At 43.8% G+C, this 16,830-nt stretch overlaps 1 protein-coding gene across 1 annotated transcript in view; it reads left to right on the top strand.

The window, feature by feature from the left end:
* The first annotated feature begins 1,059 nt into the window (after window positions 1-1,059).
* The window catches only part of LOC119352648, a 62,773-nt gene continuing 47,002 nt past the window's right edge, over window positions 1,060-16,830 (top strand). The window contains exons 1-2 of the mRNA XM_037619230.1: window positions 1,060-1,287; window positions 1,925-2,096. Of these exons, the coding sequence (XP_037475127.1) occupies window positions 1,060-1,287; window positions 1,925-2,096 (400 nt within the window). The remainder of the gene's footprint in view (window positions 1,288-1,924; window positions 2,097-16,830) is intronic.

Raw genomic sequence — 16,830 nt, 5'->3', positions numbered from 1 at the left:
GAAGTGTGTCAGCTTGCGGTTAGGCAAAAGATTGATGAAAGCGAGTGTTCTGTTGTTTGCCTCCAGGAAACCAAATGCATGCATATTGATCAACGCTTCATTAGAAAATTCTGTCTAAGGCATTTTGATAACTTTGTCTATGTGCCCTCGGCTGGGGCGTCTGCTGGTATGGTGGTTATTTGGAACTCTTCCTTTTTCATAGGCAACTTAATTGAGGCTAAACCCTATGGTATTATTGTGAAGTTTCAATCTAAACACACATCGGAATCTTGGTTTATTGTTTCAATCTATGGCCCGTGTCAAGGTTCTGCATGTGACGATTTTGTGCAGTGGTTATATAATCTTGATATTCAGTTCGAGGAGAATTGGTTACGTTTGGGTGACTTCAACTTTATGCGCTCGATTGAGAACCGAAATCAGCCGGGTGGTGATGTGAATGATATCTTTTTGTTTAATGAAATAATTGGTCATTTGGGTCTTATTGAGTTGCCAATCAAGGATAGTCAGTACACATGGTCCAATATGCAAACCTCACCTCTCCTCGAGCAGATTGATTGGTTTTTTACATATGTGGCTTGGACACAAGATCACCACAACACAATGGTTCTTCCTCTTGCGCGCACTACCTCTAATCACGTCCCGTGTGTGGTTTCCATTGCCACTTGTATTCCCAAGGCAAAAGTTTTTCGCTTTGAAAACTATTGGGTTGATTTTCCTGGTTTTACGGATTGTGTTTCTGAGGTTTGGAACAGGCTTGTGGGTAAATCTTCTATTGCCTTAACCATTTCTGCTAAGTTCAAATCACTTCGTTATGCTCTTAAGAAATGGCACCTCAACCTGTCCACAGTCAAAGCTCTCATTGCTGGTTGCAATAAAGTGATCATTTTTCTGGATAATATTGAGGAATTTAGGCCCTTGAGTTGGCCGGAGTTCAATTTTCGCAGGATTGTTAAATTGCACCTTGAAGATATTTTGCATTGGTAGTTTATTTATTGGAAACAACGTTGCACGATCAGAAACATCAAAGTTGGCGAGGAAAATTCAAAAAAATTCCATGCTATGGCAACTGAAAGGTTTCGGAGGAACACCATTTCCTCGATTAAGTTTGTGGATGGGGAGGTGATCTCTGACCATCAACAGATAGCGGGGATGTTTTGGTCTGATTTCAATCAAAGAATGGGCCAGGCCAAAGGTATCCAAATGGGTGTTGACCTTGACACATTAATTACTCGGATTGATGGTATTGAGGATGTATCCTTGCCTTTCACGGACTCCGAGGTGGATACGGTAATTAATAACATGCCCTCTGATCGCGCTCCGGGCCCTGACGGGTTTACTGGTCTTTTTTTAAAGAAATGTTGGAATATTTCGAAGAAGGATTTTATGAAGCTAGTCCAAGATTTTTATGATGGAAAGTGTGACCTGGAGTGTCTGAATACATCTCTTATTACCCTCATTCCTAAGAAGTTGAGCCCGGAATATATTGGTGATTTTAGGCCCATATCATTGACAAATACTTGCCTAAAGTTTTTAACTAAACTTTTGGCTAATTGTTTACACAATGTGATCTTAAAGTGCATTCACCGCAATCAATATGGGTTTCTTCGCTGTCGATCCATATAGGATAGCATGCTGTTTTGAATACATCCATCAGTGCAAGGCATCCAAAAGGCCTATAATCCTTCTCAAGCTTGACTTCACGAAGGCGTTTGATACCATTGAGCATGAGCTGATTCTCAGGATCTTGAAATGTAAGGGGTTTGATAACCGTTGGACAAGTTGGATTGATAGCATCTTGTCCACTTGGTCCTCTTCGGTTCTTCTAAATGGTGTGCCTGGTAACCACTTTGTCTGCCGTTCGGGTGTGCGTCAAGGAGATCCATTATCTCCTTTGTTATTTGTGATTGATGTGGATTTATTACAGTCGGTGGTTAATGAGATGTGTGCAAGGAACATTCTCACACTTCCCATACCAACCACTTCGATGGATTATCCGATTGTGCAATATGCTGATGACACACTAATTGTTCTTCCTGCTGTGGACAGCCAGCTCATTGCTTTCAAGGAAATGCTTGAGGTCTTTGCCAAGTCTACGGGTTTGCGAGTCAACTTTAGTAAATCTTCGTTGATTCCAATAAATATGTCCGATGATGAGGGTAAGCGTGTAGCTGCTTTGCTTGGGTGTGATGTTGGTTCCATGCCATTTACCTATCTTGGATTGCCAATGGGTACCTCTCGGCCCACAATTTATGACTTGTTGCCCTTAGTGGATCACATTGAGAGAAGATTATCTGCTTCCTCTTGTCTGTTGAACCAAGGGAGCCGGCTGCAACTTTTGAAATATGTTCTTTGTTCTATGCCAATATATTTTCTGTGCACTCTCTCGTTGCCTCACAGAATTTTGAAGCAGATTGAACGTATCATGCGGCAATGTTTGTGGAGGGGAAACTCTGACACACCACGACAATCATTGGCGGCTTGGGATTTGGTCTATCGGCCTAAGAATCGGGGAGGCCTTGGAGTGCTTGACCTAGGCATACAAAATGATACCTTGTTGATCAGGCATCTCTTCAAAAAATTTAATAAGTCGGACGTGCCCTGGGTTTCACTCATCTGGGACACATATTATGCTGCTGCACCGCCCCAAGTCACTCAAAGTTGTGGTTCTTTCTGGCGGCAAGACATGTTGAAGCTGTATGACAAATTTTGTAAGTCAGCTGTCCCTCATGTGCGGTCGGGGGATACGGTGGTTTTTTGGTTGGACCGTTGGCAATTTAATAACACTGTGGTTATCATGCAACAACAATTCCCGAGGCTTCACTCTTTTGTGATTGATGACACGCTTACCATCAAGGATGTGTAGGGTTTCGTAGTAATTTCAAAAAAATTCCTACGCACACGCAAGATCATGGTGATGCATAGCAACGAGAGGGGGGAGTGTGATCTACATACCCTTGTAGATCGACAACGGAAGCGTTAGCACAACGTGGTTGATGTAGTCGTACGTCTTCACGGCCCGACCGATCAAGCACCGAAACTACGGCACCTCCGAGTTTTAGCACACATTCAGCTCGATGACGATCCCCGGACTCCGATCCAGCAAAGTGTCGGGGAAGAGTTCTGTCAGCACAACGGCGTGGTGACGATCTTGATGTTCTACTGTCGTAGGGCTTCACCTAAGCACCGCTACAATATTATCGAGGACTATGGTGGAAGGGGGCACCGCACACGGCTAAGAATATGATCACGTGGATCAACTTGTGTGTCAAGGGGTGCCCCCTGCCCCCGTATATAAAGGATCAAGGGGAGGAGGCCGGCCGGCCCTCTATGGCGCGCCAAGGAGGAGTCCTCCTCCTAGTAGGAGTAGGACTCCTACTAGGAGGGAGAAAGAAGTGGGGAGGGAGAGGGAAAGGGGGGCGACGCCCCCCTCTCCTAGTCGAATTCGTACCAGGGGGGAGGAGGCGCGCAGCCCACCTCTGGCTGCCCCTCTCTCTCTCCACTAAGGCCCATATGGCCCATTACTTCTCCCGGGGGGGTTCCGGTAACCCTCCGGCTCTCCGGTTTTCTCCGAAATCACCCGGAACACTTCCGGTGTCCGAATATAGCTGTCCAATATATCAATCTTTATGTCTCGACCATTTCGAGACTCCTCGTCATGTCCGTGATCACATCCGGGACTCCGAACTAACTTCGGTACGTCAAAACTCATAAACTCATAATATAACTGTCATCGAAACCTTAAGCGTGTGGACCCTACGGGTTCGAGAACAATGTAGACATGACCGAGACACGTCTCCAGTCAATAACCAATAGCGGAACCTGGATGCTCATATTGGCTCCTACATATTCTACGAAGATCTTTATCGGTCAGACCGCATAACAACATACGTTGTTCCCTTTGTCATCGGTATGTTACTTGCCCGAGATTCGATCGTCGGTATCTCAATACCTAGTTTAATCTCGTTACCGGCAAGTCTCTTTACTCGTTCTGTAATACATCATCTCGCAACTAACTCATTAGTTGCAATGCTTGCAAGGCTTATGTGATGTGCATTACCGAGAGGGCCCAGAGATACCTCTCCGACAATCGGAATGATAAATCCTAATCTCGAAATACGCCAACCCAACATGTACCTTTGGAGACACCTGTAGAGCACCTTTATAATCACCCATTTACGTTGTGACATTTGGTAGCACACAAAGTGTTCCTCCGGCAAACGGGAGTTGCATAATCTCATAGTCATAGGAACATGTATAAGTCATGAAGAAAGCAATAGCAACATACTAAACGATCGGGTGCTAAGCTAATGGAATGGGTCATGTCAATTAGATCATTCACCTAATGATGTGATCCCGCTAATCAAATAACAACTCCTTGTTCATGGTTAGGAAACATAACCATCTTTGATTAACGAGCTATTCAAGTAGAGGCATACTAGTGACACTCTGTTTGTCTATGTATTCACACATGTATTATGTTTCCGGTTAATACAATTCTAGCATGAATAATAAACATTTATCATGATATAAGGAAATAAATAATAACTTTATTATTGCCTCTAGGGCATATTTCCTTCAGTCTCCCACTTGCACTAGAGTCAATAATCTAGATTACACAGTAATGATTCTAACACCCATGGAGCCTTGGTGCTGATCATGTTTTGCTCGTGGAAGAGGCTTAGTTAACGGGTCTGCAACATTCAGATCCATATGTATCTTGCAAATCTCTATGTCTCCCACCTGGACTAGATCCCGGATGGAATTGAAGCGTCTCTTGATGTGCTTGGTTCTCTTGTGAAATCTGGATTCCTTTGCCAAGGCAATTGCACCAGTATTGTCACAAAAGATTTTCATTGGACCCGATGCACTAGGTATGACACCTAGATCGGATATGAACTCCTTCATCCAGACTCCTTCATTTGCTGCTTCCGAAGCAGCTATGTACTCCGCTTCACATGTAGATCCCGCTACAACGCTTTGTTTAGAATTGCACCAACTGACAGCTCCACCGTTTAATGTAAACACGCATCCGGTTTGCGATTTAGAATCGTCCGGATCAGTGTCAAAGCTTGCATCAACGTAACCTTTTACGATGAGCTCTTTGTCACCTCCATATATGAGAAACATATCCTTAGTCCTTTTCAGGTATTTCAGGATGTTCTTGACCGTTGTCCAGTGATCCACTCCTGGATCACTTTGATACCTCCCTGCTAGACTTATGGCAAGGCACACATCAGGTCTGGTACACAGCATTGCATACATGATAGAGCCTATGGCTGAAGCATAGGGAACATCTTTCATTTTCTCTCTATCTTCTGCAGTGGTCGGGCATTGAGTCTTACTCAACTTCACACCTTGTAACACAGGCAAGAACCCTTTCTTTGCTTGATCCATTTTGAACTTTTTCAAAACTTTGTCAAGGTATGTGCTTTGTGAAAGTCCAATTAAGCGTCTTGATCTATCTCTATAGATCTTAATGCCTAATATGTAAGCAGCTTCACCGAGGTCTTTCATAAAAAAACTCTTATTCAAGTATCCCTTTATGCTATCCAGAAATTCTATATCATTTCCAATTAGTAATATGTCATCCACATATAATATTAGAAATGCTACAGAGCTCCCACTCACTTTCTTGTAAATACAGGCTTCTCCAAAAGTATGTATAAACCCAAATGCTTTGATCACACTATCAAAGCATTTATTCCAACTCCGAGAGGCTTGCACCAGTCCATAAATGGATCGCTAGAGCTTGCACACTTTGTTAGCTCCCTTTGGATCGACAAAACCTTCTGGTTGCATCATATACAACTCTTCTTCCAGAAATCCATTCAGGAATGCAGTTTTGACATCCATCTGCCAAATTTCATAATCATAAAATGCAGCAATTGCTAACATGATTCGGACAGACTTAAGCATCGCTATGGGTGAGAAGGTCTCCTCGTAGTCAATCCCTTGAACTTGCCGAAAACCTTTTGCGACAAGTCGAGCTTTGTAGACAGTAATATTACCGTCAGCGTCAGTCTTCTTCTTGAAGATCCATTTATTCTCAATTGCTTGCCGATCATCGGGCAAGTCAACCAAAGTCCATACTTTGTTCTCATACATGGATCCCCTCTCAGATTTCATGGCTTCAAGCCATTTTGCGGAATCTGGGCTCACCATCGCTTCTTCATAGTTTGTAGGCTCATCATGATCTAGTAGCATGACTTCCAGAATAGGATTACCGTACCACTCTAGCGCGGATCTTACTCTGGTTGATCTACGAGGTTCAGTAGTATCTTGTTCTGAAGTTTCATGATCATCATCATTAGCTTCCTCACTAACTGGTGTAGGTGTTACAGAAACAGTTTTCTGTGATGCACTACTTTCCAATAAGGGAGCAGGTACAGTTACCTCGTCAAGTTCTACTTTCCTCCCACTCACTTCTTTAAAGAGAAACTCCTTCTCCAGAAAGTTTCCGAACTTAGCAACAAAAGTCTTGCCTTCGGATCTGTGATAGAAGGTGTATCCAATAGTCTCCTTTGGATATCCTATAAAGACACATTTCTCCGATTTGGGTTCGAGCTTATCAGGTTGAAGCTTTTTCACATAAGCATCGCAGCCCCAAACTTTCAAAAACGACAACTTTGGTTTCTTGCCAAACCATAGTTCATAAGGCGTCGTCTCAACGGATTTTGATGGTGCCCTATTTAACGTGAATGTGGCCGTCTCTAGAGCGTATCCCCAAAATGATAGCGGTAAATCAGTAAGAGACATCATAGATCGCACCATATCTAGTAAAGTACGATTACGACGTTCGGACACACCATTACGCTGTGGTGTTCCGGGTGGCGTGAGTTGCGAAACTATTCCAAAAATTTTCAAATGTACACCAAACTCGTAACTCAAATATTCTCCTCCACGATCAGATCGTAGAAACTTTATTTTCTTGTTACAATGATTTTCAACTTCACTCTGAAATTCTTTGAACTTTTCAAACGTTTCAGACTTATGTTTCATTAAGTAGATATACCCATATCTGCTTAAGTCATCTGTGAAGGTGAGAAAATAACGATATCCACCACGAGCTTCAATATTCATCGGACCACATACATCTGTATGTATGATTTCCAACAAATCTGTTGCTCGCTCCATAGTTTCGCAGAACGGCTTTTAGTCATCTTGCCCATGAGGCACGGTTCGCAAGTACCAAGTGATTCATAATCAAGTGGTTCCAAAAGTCCATCAGTATGGAGTTTCTTCATGCGCTTTACACTGATATGACCTAAACGGCAGTGCCACAAATAAGTTGCACTATCATTATCAACTCTGCATCTTTTGGCTTCAACACTATGAATATGTGTGTCACTACTATCGAGATTCAATAAAAATAGACCACTCTTTAAGGGTGCATGACCATAAAAGATATTACTCATATAAATAGAACAACCATTATTCTCAGATTTAAATGAATAACCGTCTCGCATCAAACAAGAACCAGATATAATGTTCATGCTTAACGCTAGCACCAAATAACAATTATTTAGGTCTAATATAATCCCAAAGGTAAATGTAGAGGTAGCGTGCCGACTGCGATCACATCGACTTTGGAACCATTTCCCACGCGCATCGTCACCTCGTCCTTAGCCAATCTTCGCTTAATCTGTAGTCCCTGTTTTGAGTTGCAAATATTAGCAACAGAACCAGTATCAAATACCCAGGTGCTACTGCGAGCATTAGTAAGGTACACATCAATAACATGTATATCACATATACCTTTGTTCACCTTGCCATCCTTCTTATTCGCCAAATACTTGGGGCAGTTCCGCTTCCAGTGACCAGTCTGCTTGTAGTAGAAGCACTCAGTTTCAGGCTTAGGTCCAGGTTTGGGTTTCTTCTCTTGAGTAGCAACTTGCTTGCTGTTCTTTTTGAAGTTCCCCTTCTTCTTACCTTTGCCCTTTTTCTTGAAACTAGTGGTCTTGTTGACCATCAACACTTGATGCTCCTTCTTGATTTCTACCTCCGCAGCTTTCAGCATTGCGAAGAGCTCGGGAATAGTCTTATTCATCCCTTGCATATTATAGTTCATCACGAAGCTCTTGTAGCTTGGTGGCAGTGATTGGAGAATTCTGTCAATGACGCAATCATCTGGAAGATTAACTCCCAATTGAATCAAGTGATTATTATACCCAGACATTTTGAGTATATGCTCACTGACAGAACTGTTCTCCTCCATCTTGCAGCTATAGAACTTATTGGAGACTTCATATTTCTCAATCCGGGCATTTGCTTGAAATATTAACTTCAACTCCTGAAACATCTCATAGGCTCCATGACGTTCAAAACGTCGTTGAAGTCCCGATTCTAAGCCGTAAAGCATGGCACACTGAACTATCGAGTAGTCATCAGCTTTGCTTTGCCAGACATTCATAACATATGGTGTTGCTCCAGCAGCAGGCCTGGCACCCAGTGGTGCTTCCAGGACGTAATTCTTCTATGCAGCAATGAGGATAATCCTCAAGTTATGGACCCAGTCCGTGTAATTGCTACCATCATCTTTCAACTTTGCTTTCTCAAGGAACGCATTAAAATTCAACGGAACAACAGCACGAGCCATCTATCTACAATCAAGCATAAACAAGCAAGATACTATCAGGTACTAAGTTTCATGATAAATTTAGGTTCAATTAATTTACTTAAAGAACTCCCACTTAGATAGACATCCCTCTAATCCTCTAAGTGATTACGTGATCCAAATCAACTAAACCATGTCCGATCATCACGTGAGATGGAGTAGTTTCATTGGTGAACATCACTATGTTGATCATATCTACTATATGATTCACGCTCGACCTTTCGGTCTCCATGTTCCGAGGCCATATCTGTATGTGCTTGGCTCGTCAAGTATAACCTGAGTATTCCGCGTGTGCAACTGTTTTGCACCCGTTGTATTTGAACGTAGAGCCTATCACACCCGATCATCACGTGGTGTCTCAGCACGAAGAACTTTCGCAACGGTGCATACTCAGGGAGAACACTTCTTGATAATTAGTGAGAGATCATCTTATAATGCTACCGTCAATCAAAGCAAGATAAGATGCATAAAAGATAAACATCACATGCAATCAATATAAGTGATATGATATGGCCATCATCATCTTGTGCTTGTGATCTCCATCTTCGAAGCACCGTCATGATCACCATCGTCACCGGCGCGACACCTTGATCTCCATCGTAGCATCGTTGTCGTCTCGCCAATCTTATGCTTCCACGACTATCGCTACCGTTTAGTGATAAAGTAAAGCATTACAGCGCGATTGCATTGCATACAATAAAGCGACAACCATATGGCTCCTGCCAGTTGCCGATAACTCGATTACAAAACATGATCATCTCATACAATAAAATTTAGCATCATGTCTTGACCATATCACATCACAACATGCCCTGCAAAAACAAGTTAGACGTCCTCTACTTTGTTTGTTGCAAGTTTTACGTGGCTGCTACGGGCTTAAGCAAGAACCAATCTTACCTACGCATCAAAATCACAACGATAGTTTGTCAAGTTGGTGCTGTTTTAACCTTCGCAAGGACCGGGCGTAGCCACACTCGGTTCAACTAAAGTTGGAGAAACTGTCACCCGCAAGCCACCTATGTGCAAATCACGTCGGGAGAACCGGTCTCGCGTAAGCGTACGCGTAATGTCGGTCCGGGCCGCTTCGTCCAACAATACCGGCGAACCAAAGTATGACATGCTGGTAAGCAGTATGACTTATATCGCCCACAACTCACTTGTGTTCTACTCGTGCATATAACATCAACATATAAAACCTAGGCTCGGATGCCACTGTAGGGTTTCGTAGTAATTTCAAAAAAATTCTTACGCACACGCAAGATCATGGTGATGCATAGCAACGAGAGGGGGGAGTGTGATCTACGTACCCTTGTAGATCGACAACGGAAGCGTTAGCACAACGTGGTTGATGTAGTCGTACGTCTTCACGGCCCGACCGATCAAGCACCAAAACTACAGCACCTCCGAGTTTTAGCACACGTTCAGCTCAATGACGATCCCCGGACTCCGATCCAGCAAAGTGTCGGGGAAGAGTTCCGTCAGCATGATGGCGTGGTGACGATCTTGATGTTCTACTGTCGCAGGGCTTCGCCTAAGCACCGCTACAATATTATCGAGGACTATGGTGGAAGGGGGCACCGCACACGGCTAAGAATATGATCACGTGGATCAACTTGTGTGTCAAGGGGTGCCCCCTGCCCCCGTATATAAAGGATCAAGGGGAGGAGGCCGGCCGGCCCTCTATGGCGCGCCAAGGAGGAGTCCTCCTCCTAGTAGGAGTAGGACTCCTACTAGGAGGGGGAAAGAAGTGGGGAGGGAGAGGGAAAGGGGGGGCGCCGCCCCCCTCTCCTAGTCCAATTCGGACCAGGGGGAGGAGGCGCGCAGCCAACCTCTGGCTAACCCTCTCTCTCTCCACTAAGGCCCATATGGCCCATTACTTCTCCCGGGGGGTTCCGGTAACCCTCCGGCTCTCCGGTTTTCTCCGAAATCACCAGGAACACTTCCGGTGTCCGAATATAGCCGTCAATATATCAATCTTTATGTCTCGACCATTTCGAGACTCCTCGTCATGTCCATGATCACATCCGGGACTCCGAACTAACTTCGGTACATCAAAACTCATAAACTCATAATATAAGTGTCACCGAAACCTTAAGCGTGCGGACCCTACGGGTTCGAGAACAATGTAGACATGACCGAGACACGTCTCCGGTCAATAACCAATAGCGGAACCTGGATGCTCATATTGGCTCCTACATATTCTACGAAGATCTTTATCGGTCAGACCGCATAACAACATACGTTGTTCCCTTTGTCATCGGTATGTTACTTGCCCGAGATTCGATCGTCGGTATCTCAATACCTAGTTCAATCTCGTTACCGGCAAGTCTCTTTACTTGTTCTGTAATACATCATCTCACAACTAACTCATTAGTTGCAATGCTTGCAAGGCTTATGTGATGTGCATTACTGAGAGGGCCCAGAGATACCTCTCCGACAATCGGAGTGACAAATCCTAATCTCGAAATACGCCAACCCAACATGTACCTTTGGAGACACCTGTAGAGCACCTTTATAATCACCCATTTACGTTGTGACGTTTGGTAGCACACAAAGTGTTCCTCCGGCAAACGCGAGTTGCATAATCTCATAGTCATAGGAACATGTATAAGTCATGAAGAAAGCAATAGCAACATACTAAACGATCGGGTGCTAAGCTAATGGAATGGGTCATGTCAATCAGATCATTCACCTAATGATGTGATCCCGTTAATCAAATAACAACTCCTTGTTCATGGTTAGGAAACATAACCATCTTTGATTAACGAGCTAGTCAAGTAGAGGCATACTAGTGACACTCTGTTTGTCTATGTATTCACACATGTATTATGTTTCCGGTTAATACAATTCTAGCATGAATAATAAACATTTATCATGATATAAGGAAATAAATAATAACTTTATTATTGCCTCTAGCGCATATTTCCTTCAGGATGTAATGGAGTTGTCTGACCCGATCGACAATTTTCACCTGCCTTTATCAGTTGAAGCCTTCGAGGAATTCAATCAGCTCCAGGCTTTAATGCCTTTGATCAATTTGCATGAGGGGGAAAATGATGTCTGGAAATGGCCTTCAAAATCTGGTGATTATTAGTCAAGGATTTATTATTTGTCTTGTTTTTCTGACGTCGTGGTTGACCCCATATTCGGGTGGATCTAGAAATGTTCTTGCACACTCAAGCTCAAGGTGTTTGGCTGGCTCCTCTTGATGGATCGTCTAAACACTAGGGATATGATGCAGCGAAGGCATTGGATTATTCAGGATGACACGTGTATTATGTGTCTCTCAGCTTTGCATGAAGATAGAGCTCATCTTTTCTTTGTTTGCAACTTCAGCCAACGTGTCTGGAATTACTTGGGCATCTCATGGAGTGTTCACCCTAACCAGACTACTTTTGAGATGGCTTGCGCGGCTAGGAAGGACTTTGGCTACCCATTTTTTTCTGAGGTAGTCTTCACGGCTACTTGGAATATTTGGACACAAAGGAATGGGAGGATTTTCAGAAATGAGTTGCCTACCTTCAGATCTTGGAGGAGGAATTTTATTCATGATATTTCTCTTTTAGCTCATAGAATCAAGTGTAAATATAGAAATAGTCTAACTTCTTGGATAGCTTCCCTACCTTAAACTCTCTTTGTAAGTAGCCTCTCCTCCCTAACCTTGTTACTTTTTTTGTAACTTTGTATATCTTTTACTTCTTGGCTTTAATAAAGGACTGTGAGGCTGTTGCCTTGCAGTACATAGTCAAAAAAAATTTAAGAGGAGAGAGATAATTGTGGTGACCCTACTAAGCGCGAGAACCTAGACAAAAACCTTAAATGGAAGAATCCCACCAATGCATGAAGAACTTTAGTTACAAAATCATTAAATAAAGGATGCTTAGCACCAACAAGTTAAGCACCTATGCATTGGGAGCTTTAGTTGCTAAAGTTTTTAATGTGCTTAGCACCCCATGTAAGCACTGATGCATTGGAAGTAGCCTCGTCATGTCCAACAAGATGAAACATTGGCCAAGGCACTCGACGCCAATAATGTAGGAGTACTAGTACTACCTCCTTTCCGGTTTATAGGGCTCAATTCAAAAATCTCATCAACCAAGGTAGATGATGGGTGGTGGAATATTTTTTGTAGTTTGCAAAAACACTCAATTAATGCACCCGTTTTCCTTAGAAAATTATCTTTACCAATGCATTAATTTGTGTCAAACTTTGACCATCTACTCCCTCCATCCAGGTGAATAGGTCATTTTTGGTTGTGCACCATGACCAAGGAGGGAAAAACAAGAGAACTTAATGTTTATTTGCTACTCCCTCCATTCCTAAATATTTTCTTTTTATACATTCAAATGGAATACAACATACAGATGTATGTAGATATATTTTAGAGTGTAGATTCACTCATTTTGCTTCGTACGTAGTTACTTGTTGAAATCTCTAGAAAGACAAATACTCCGTATTTGGGAACAGAGGGAGGCTTTTACTTCGTATTTGGGAACAGAGGGAGTATCACCATATGGAGGGAATAGAGGAAGCTTGAAATATGAACATGTCAATGGGAGGGAGTAAAAGCCTCATGCATGCATGCATGCATGCAACATGCAACACTCACACGTACACATGCACGCGCACAACACTCACTCACAGCACACGATGCAACACACACGCTCATGCTCAAGTGCTCAACCTACTCCCTACGTTCATGAAAGATTGTACATTTAGAGATTTACACATTGACCAGGGCATAATTAATGCCCAAAAGTAGCAGACTTATGTGTGCATGCGATCATTGAGAGAAGAAGATTAAATGAAGGTTGTTGCATGCTATAATTAAGGATAGACATGTAGCCTATAGCTAGAGCACAAGTTGGTGCATTAGTCAATCAATATCGATTTTGGATTAAAGGCTAAATGCATTGGAAGTCTAGATGTGCACTCTTTGTTTTTTAGCCGATGTACACTCTTTGTTGGAAGACCGAGGGAGTACACGTGCATGCACTCACATACACAGCCAGGGTGGTTCGCGCGCAAGGGTTGGACTCCTATCGCGCCTGCCTAAAGTTTTGTTTAACTGATTTCTTTGCTCTGCCAACTAACAGGTGGGACCCAGAAACTAGGCGACAATTTAACCAGTCAACAAAGTGCCACGTCGACTATCTGGCCGGTCAGTAGGGTGCAATACGATGCTCTATGATGAGGTAGTGATTGTATAATCACCACAAAACTATACATAGTGACTGTAAAGAGTGTATTGTTACATACGTTGACCGCCATTGTATTTTTCTCGTTTCAAATTAAGCCATATTAACCGAAAAGGACTAGTACTAGTACTACTTTGATGTGTCTCGTCAATTCGCCGAACGAGGAGAAGCTTTCTTACTACGCCTCTCCCTCGCCCACGCGTGTGGTGGCTCGCAGGACGAGGAGAGGGTTTTGACTACAGCGCCCTCTCCCTCTCCCTCTCGCTCGCCCTCGCCCTTGCGGTAGACGTGCAGTAGTTCAATCGGTGTCAGATTGCCAGAAGCATATTGTACTGTAGTATCATCATTGTTGGACCTTCCGAAGAGGCGAAGAGCCAAGTGCAAGGTTCACACGAGTATGAACTGTTGAACCTCCCAAAGAGGCAAAGAGCCAAGCGCAAGGTTTTATAGGAGTTGTCGTCCTAGTAGGAGTATTACAACTATAGCGAATGATGCTTGTCGGTGTCAAAACCGGCGGATCTCGGGTAGGGGGTCCCGAGATGTGCGTCTAGGATCAATGGTAACAGGAGGCAGGGGACACGATGTTTACCCAGGTTCGGGCCCTCTTAATGGAGGTAATACCCTACGTCCTGCTTGATTGATATTGATGATACGAGTATTACAAGAGTTGATCTACCACGAGATCGTAGAGGCTAAAACCCTAGAAGCTAGCCTATGGTATGATTGTTGTATATGATCTATCGACTAGCCTAGCCTCACTTTATATAATGCACTAGAGGCCTAGGATAACAAGAGTCCTAGCCGAATACGCTGGTGGGGAGGAGTCCTTGTCTTGATCACCAAGTCTTGTAGAATCTTCCATGTATGCGGTAGCTGTCCGAACTGGCCCATGAGTATACGGCCATGGGGATCCTCGGCCCAATCTAACAGATCGGGAGATGACGTGGTGAGTACCCCCTAGTCCAGGACACCGTCAGTAGCCCCCTGAACCGGTCTTCAAGTTAGATACGCTTCTCGATTCTTCTGAACTGTTCTTCATCTTCGGTTGTCGGTCTTGCAAACTGGTTCAACAAATCTTCCCATCTTCGATCTTGAGGATCGCCGAAATGCATTCGACGAGTTTACATGTCGGGTATCCGAGGAGCCCCTTTAAGTTTCCGCCCTTTATCAATGCCTTGTTATTTTTATGCCACACCTCGGGTTTGAAGTTGTTCCCGGGAGGCAGTGTCCTCTTGCGTCCGAGCTCTAATGCCGGACTGCATTCGAGGTATCTTTTGCAGCCGAGCACCAATGTCGGACTGCTTCCGAGCTCTAACACCGAAATGTATCCGAGCTCCAACGCCGGACTGTGTCCAAGCTCCAGCGCTGGACTATATCCAAGATGTCATAGATCATCTTGGTCCAAAAGAGTTGAAGGAGTTTAGCCGAGCTTAATGCTGGAAATGCCCTCTATGGAGCCAGCCACTAGCGCTCAAGCTTTATGCCGGACTGCTTCCGAGGTGGTGCACCACCCCGACTGTGGGCCAATTTTTTGTCAATATTTTTGATTGGTGCAATTTATTCTCTGCCGAGATATATAGCTAGTAGCCCTCAAGGTGTGTATCGGTCTAAAACCCGAGATGCACCTGAAGGATGACATAAGACCGCTGATCCCAGTAGCCGCTGAGACTCAGGTTGATTTGCAAAATCGGTCTGAGGATCAACTCCTAGCTCAGCAGAATACTTCAGGACACAAAAAGTGGTGTGCAGAGTCCTCGAGGCTCAGGTTGGGTGTGGCCGACCAACCTGAGGATCATAATCTCCTCGAAAACTATATTGCACTTAAATTTTCTGCACTGGATTGCCAATGCAGTAGCTCCCGAGACACTGGTCGGGTGGCAACACCAGATCAGGGGATCGATACGCCCCTTTAAAATTAGTAAGTGATAAGCCTGAAGCCCAGAAGCCCCCGAGCCTTAATGCAAGCACGGGTGGCCGAATTAAGGATCGATATCCAGAGTAAAATCACAAATTATGTGTAATGATTCTATGTATCCAAGTACTTTACATCATTAATGCTCGGATCCGCATTGTACAAAACTTTGTTGACCGACCATCGGCTTCCACCTCCTCGGCCAGTAGCCGAGGAGTGTTTGTCCTACTTTATAAAGCCTTTATGAGGGCAAAGATTTATGACAAACAAGGCAATCTGGCCATACGGTTTTATAAACAAAGGTACGCAGAGAGATATGTTATATCACTGTTTAACATAATAAATGTCTTCCAAAGAAAATAATCCCGCTATCGGTTCCTTTCTTTGGGTTGTCATGCTGAGCATAATCATGAAACCTCAGATCTAATGTAAGAGCAAAATATTGAGTAGTTTGGGAGGCCAGTTACTAGCCCCCGGTAGTGTTCGGCGACAGTTGAGGTCAAGCTGTAAACACTTCGTCCAATGTTATGAATGGCCAGTCATTTAACACTGTCATCGGATTGCTGACCAGTTTACGCTTATTGTGACAGTCAGTTTTCGGCTTTCTCCACTGAGGTGCTTAACCATGTGAGCTGGAAGCACAATCGCAGTGGTTCTCCCTTTGCACACCTAGCCGAGCAAAGCGGAACGTAGGAGGCAAGCGCAGGAGCCGGGCAACCCAAGTATTGACCGAAGACACAATTCGAAACCAATGCATATATAGCAATATCCGAGAATTTTTTTGCCGAATCTATAAAGGTGTCCGGCATTGCACTGCAAGACTTGTGCTGAAAACACACAAATGGTTTAAAAGTGCCAAAAGCTTGGAAAACCAAAAAACGTCAGTAAAAACATGATGTCCGAACAAGATCAAGTGTTTGGTGCCAATCCGAAAATTGGTCTTAGAAAAAAAAGAGTGTTTCTGTCGTGCTTTAACATGTCACATCCTATCTCAAGACTTCAAGCGGGTCATCCTACGGCTTCAACCTCCTATCCCGAAGGCGGAGTACTTCTCATTAGGCCAGTTTAGCAAACTAAACTCTAGCGGCTTTGAGAGAGTAATTAGG

Source organism: Triticum dicoccoides, chromosome 1A (genome assembly GCF_002162155.2).
Source record: "Triticum dicoccoides isolate Atlit2015 ecotype Zavitan chromosome 1A, WEW_v2.0, whole genome shotgun sequence".
NCBI classification, from domain to species: Eukaryota; Viridiplantae; Streptophyta; class Magnoliopsida; order Poales; family Poaceae; genus Triticum; species Triticum dicoccoides.
Note: the sequence above shows the minus strand (reverse complement) of the source record. Positions and strands in the feature narration are given on the sequence as shown.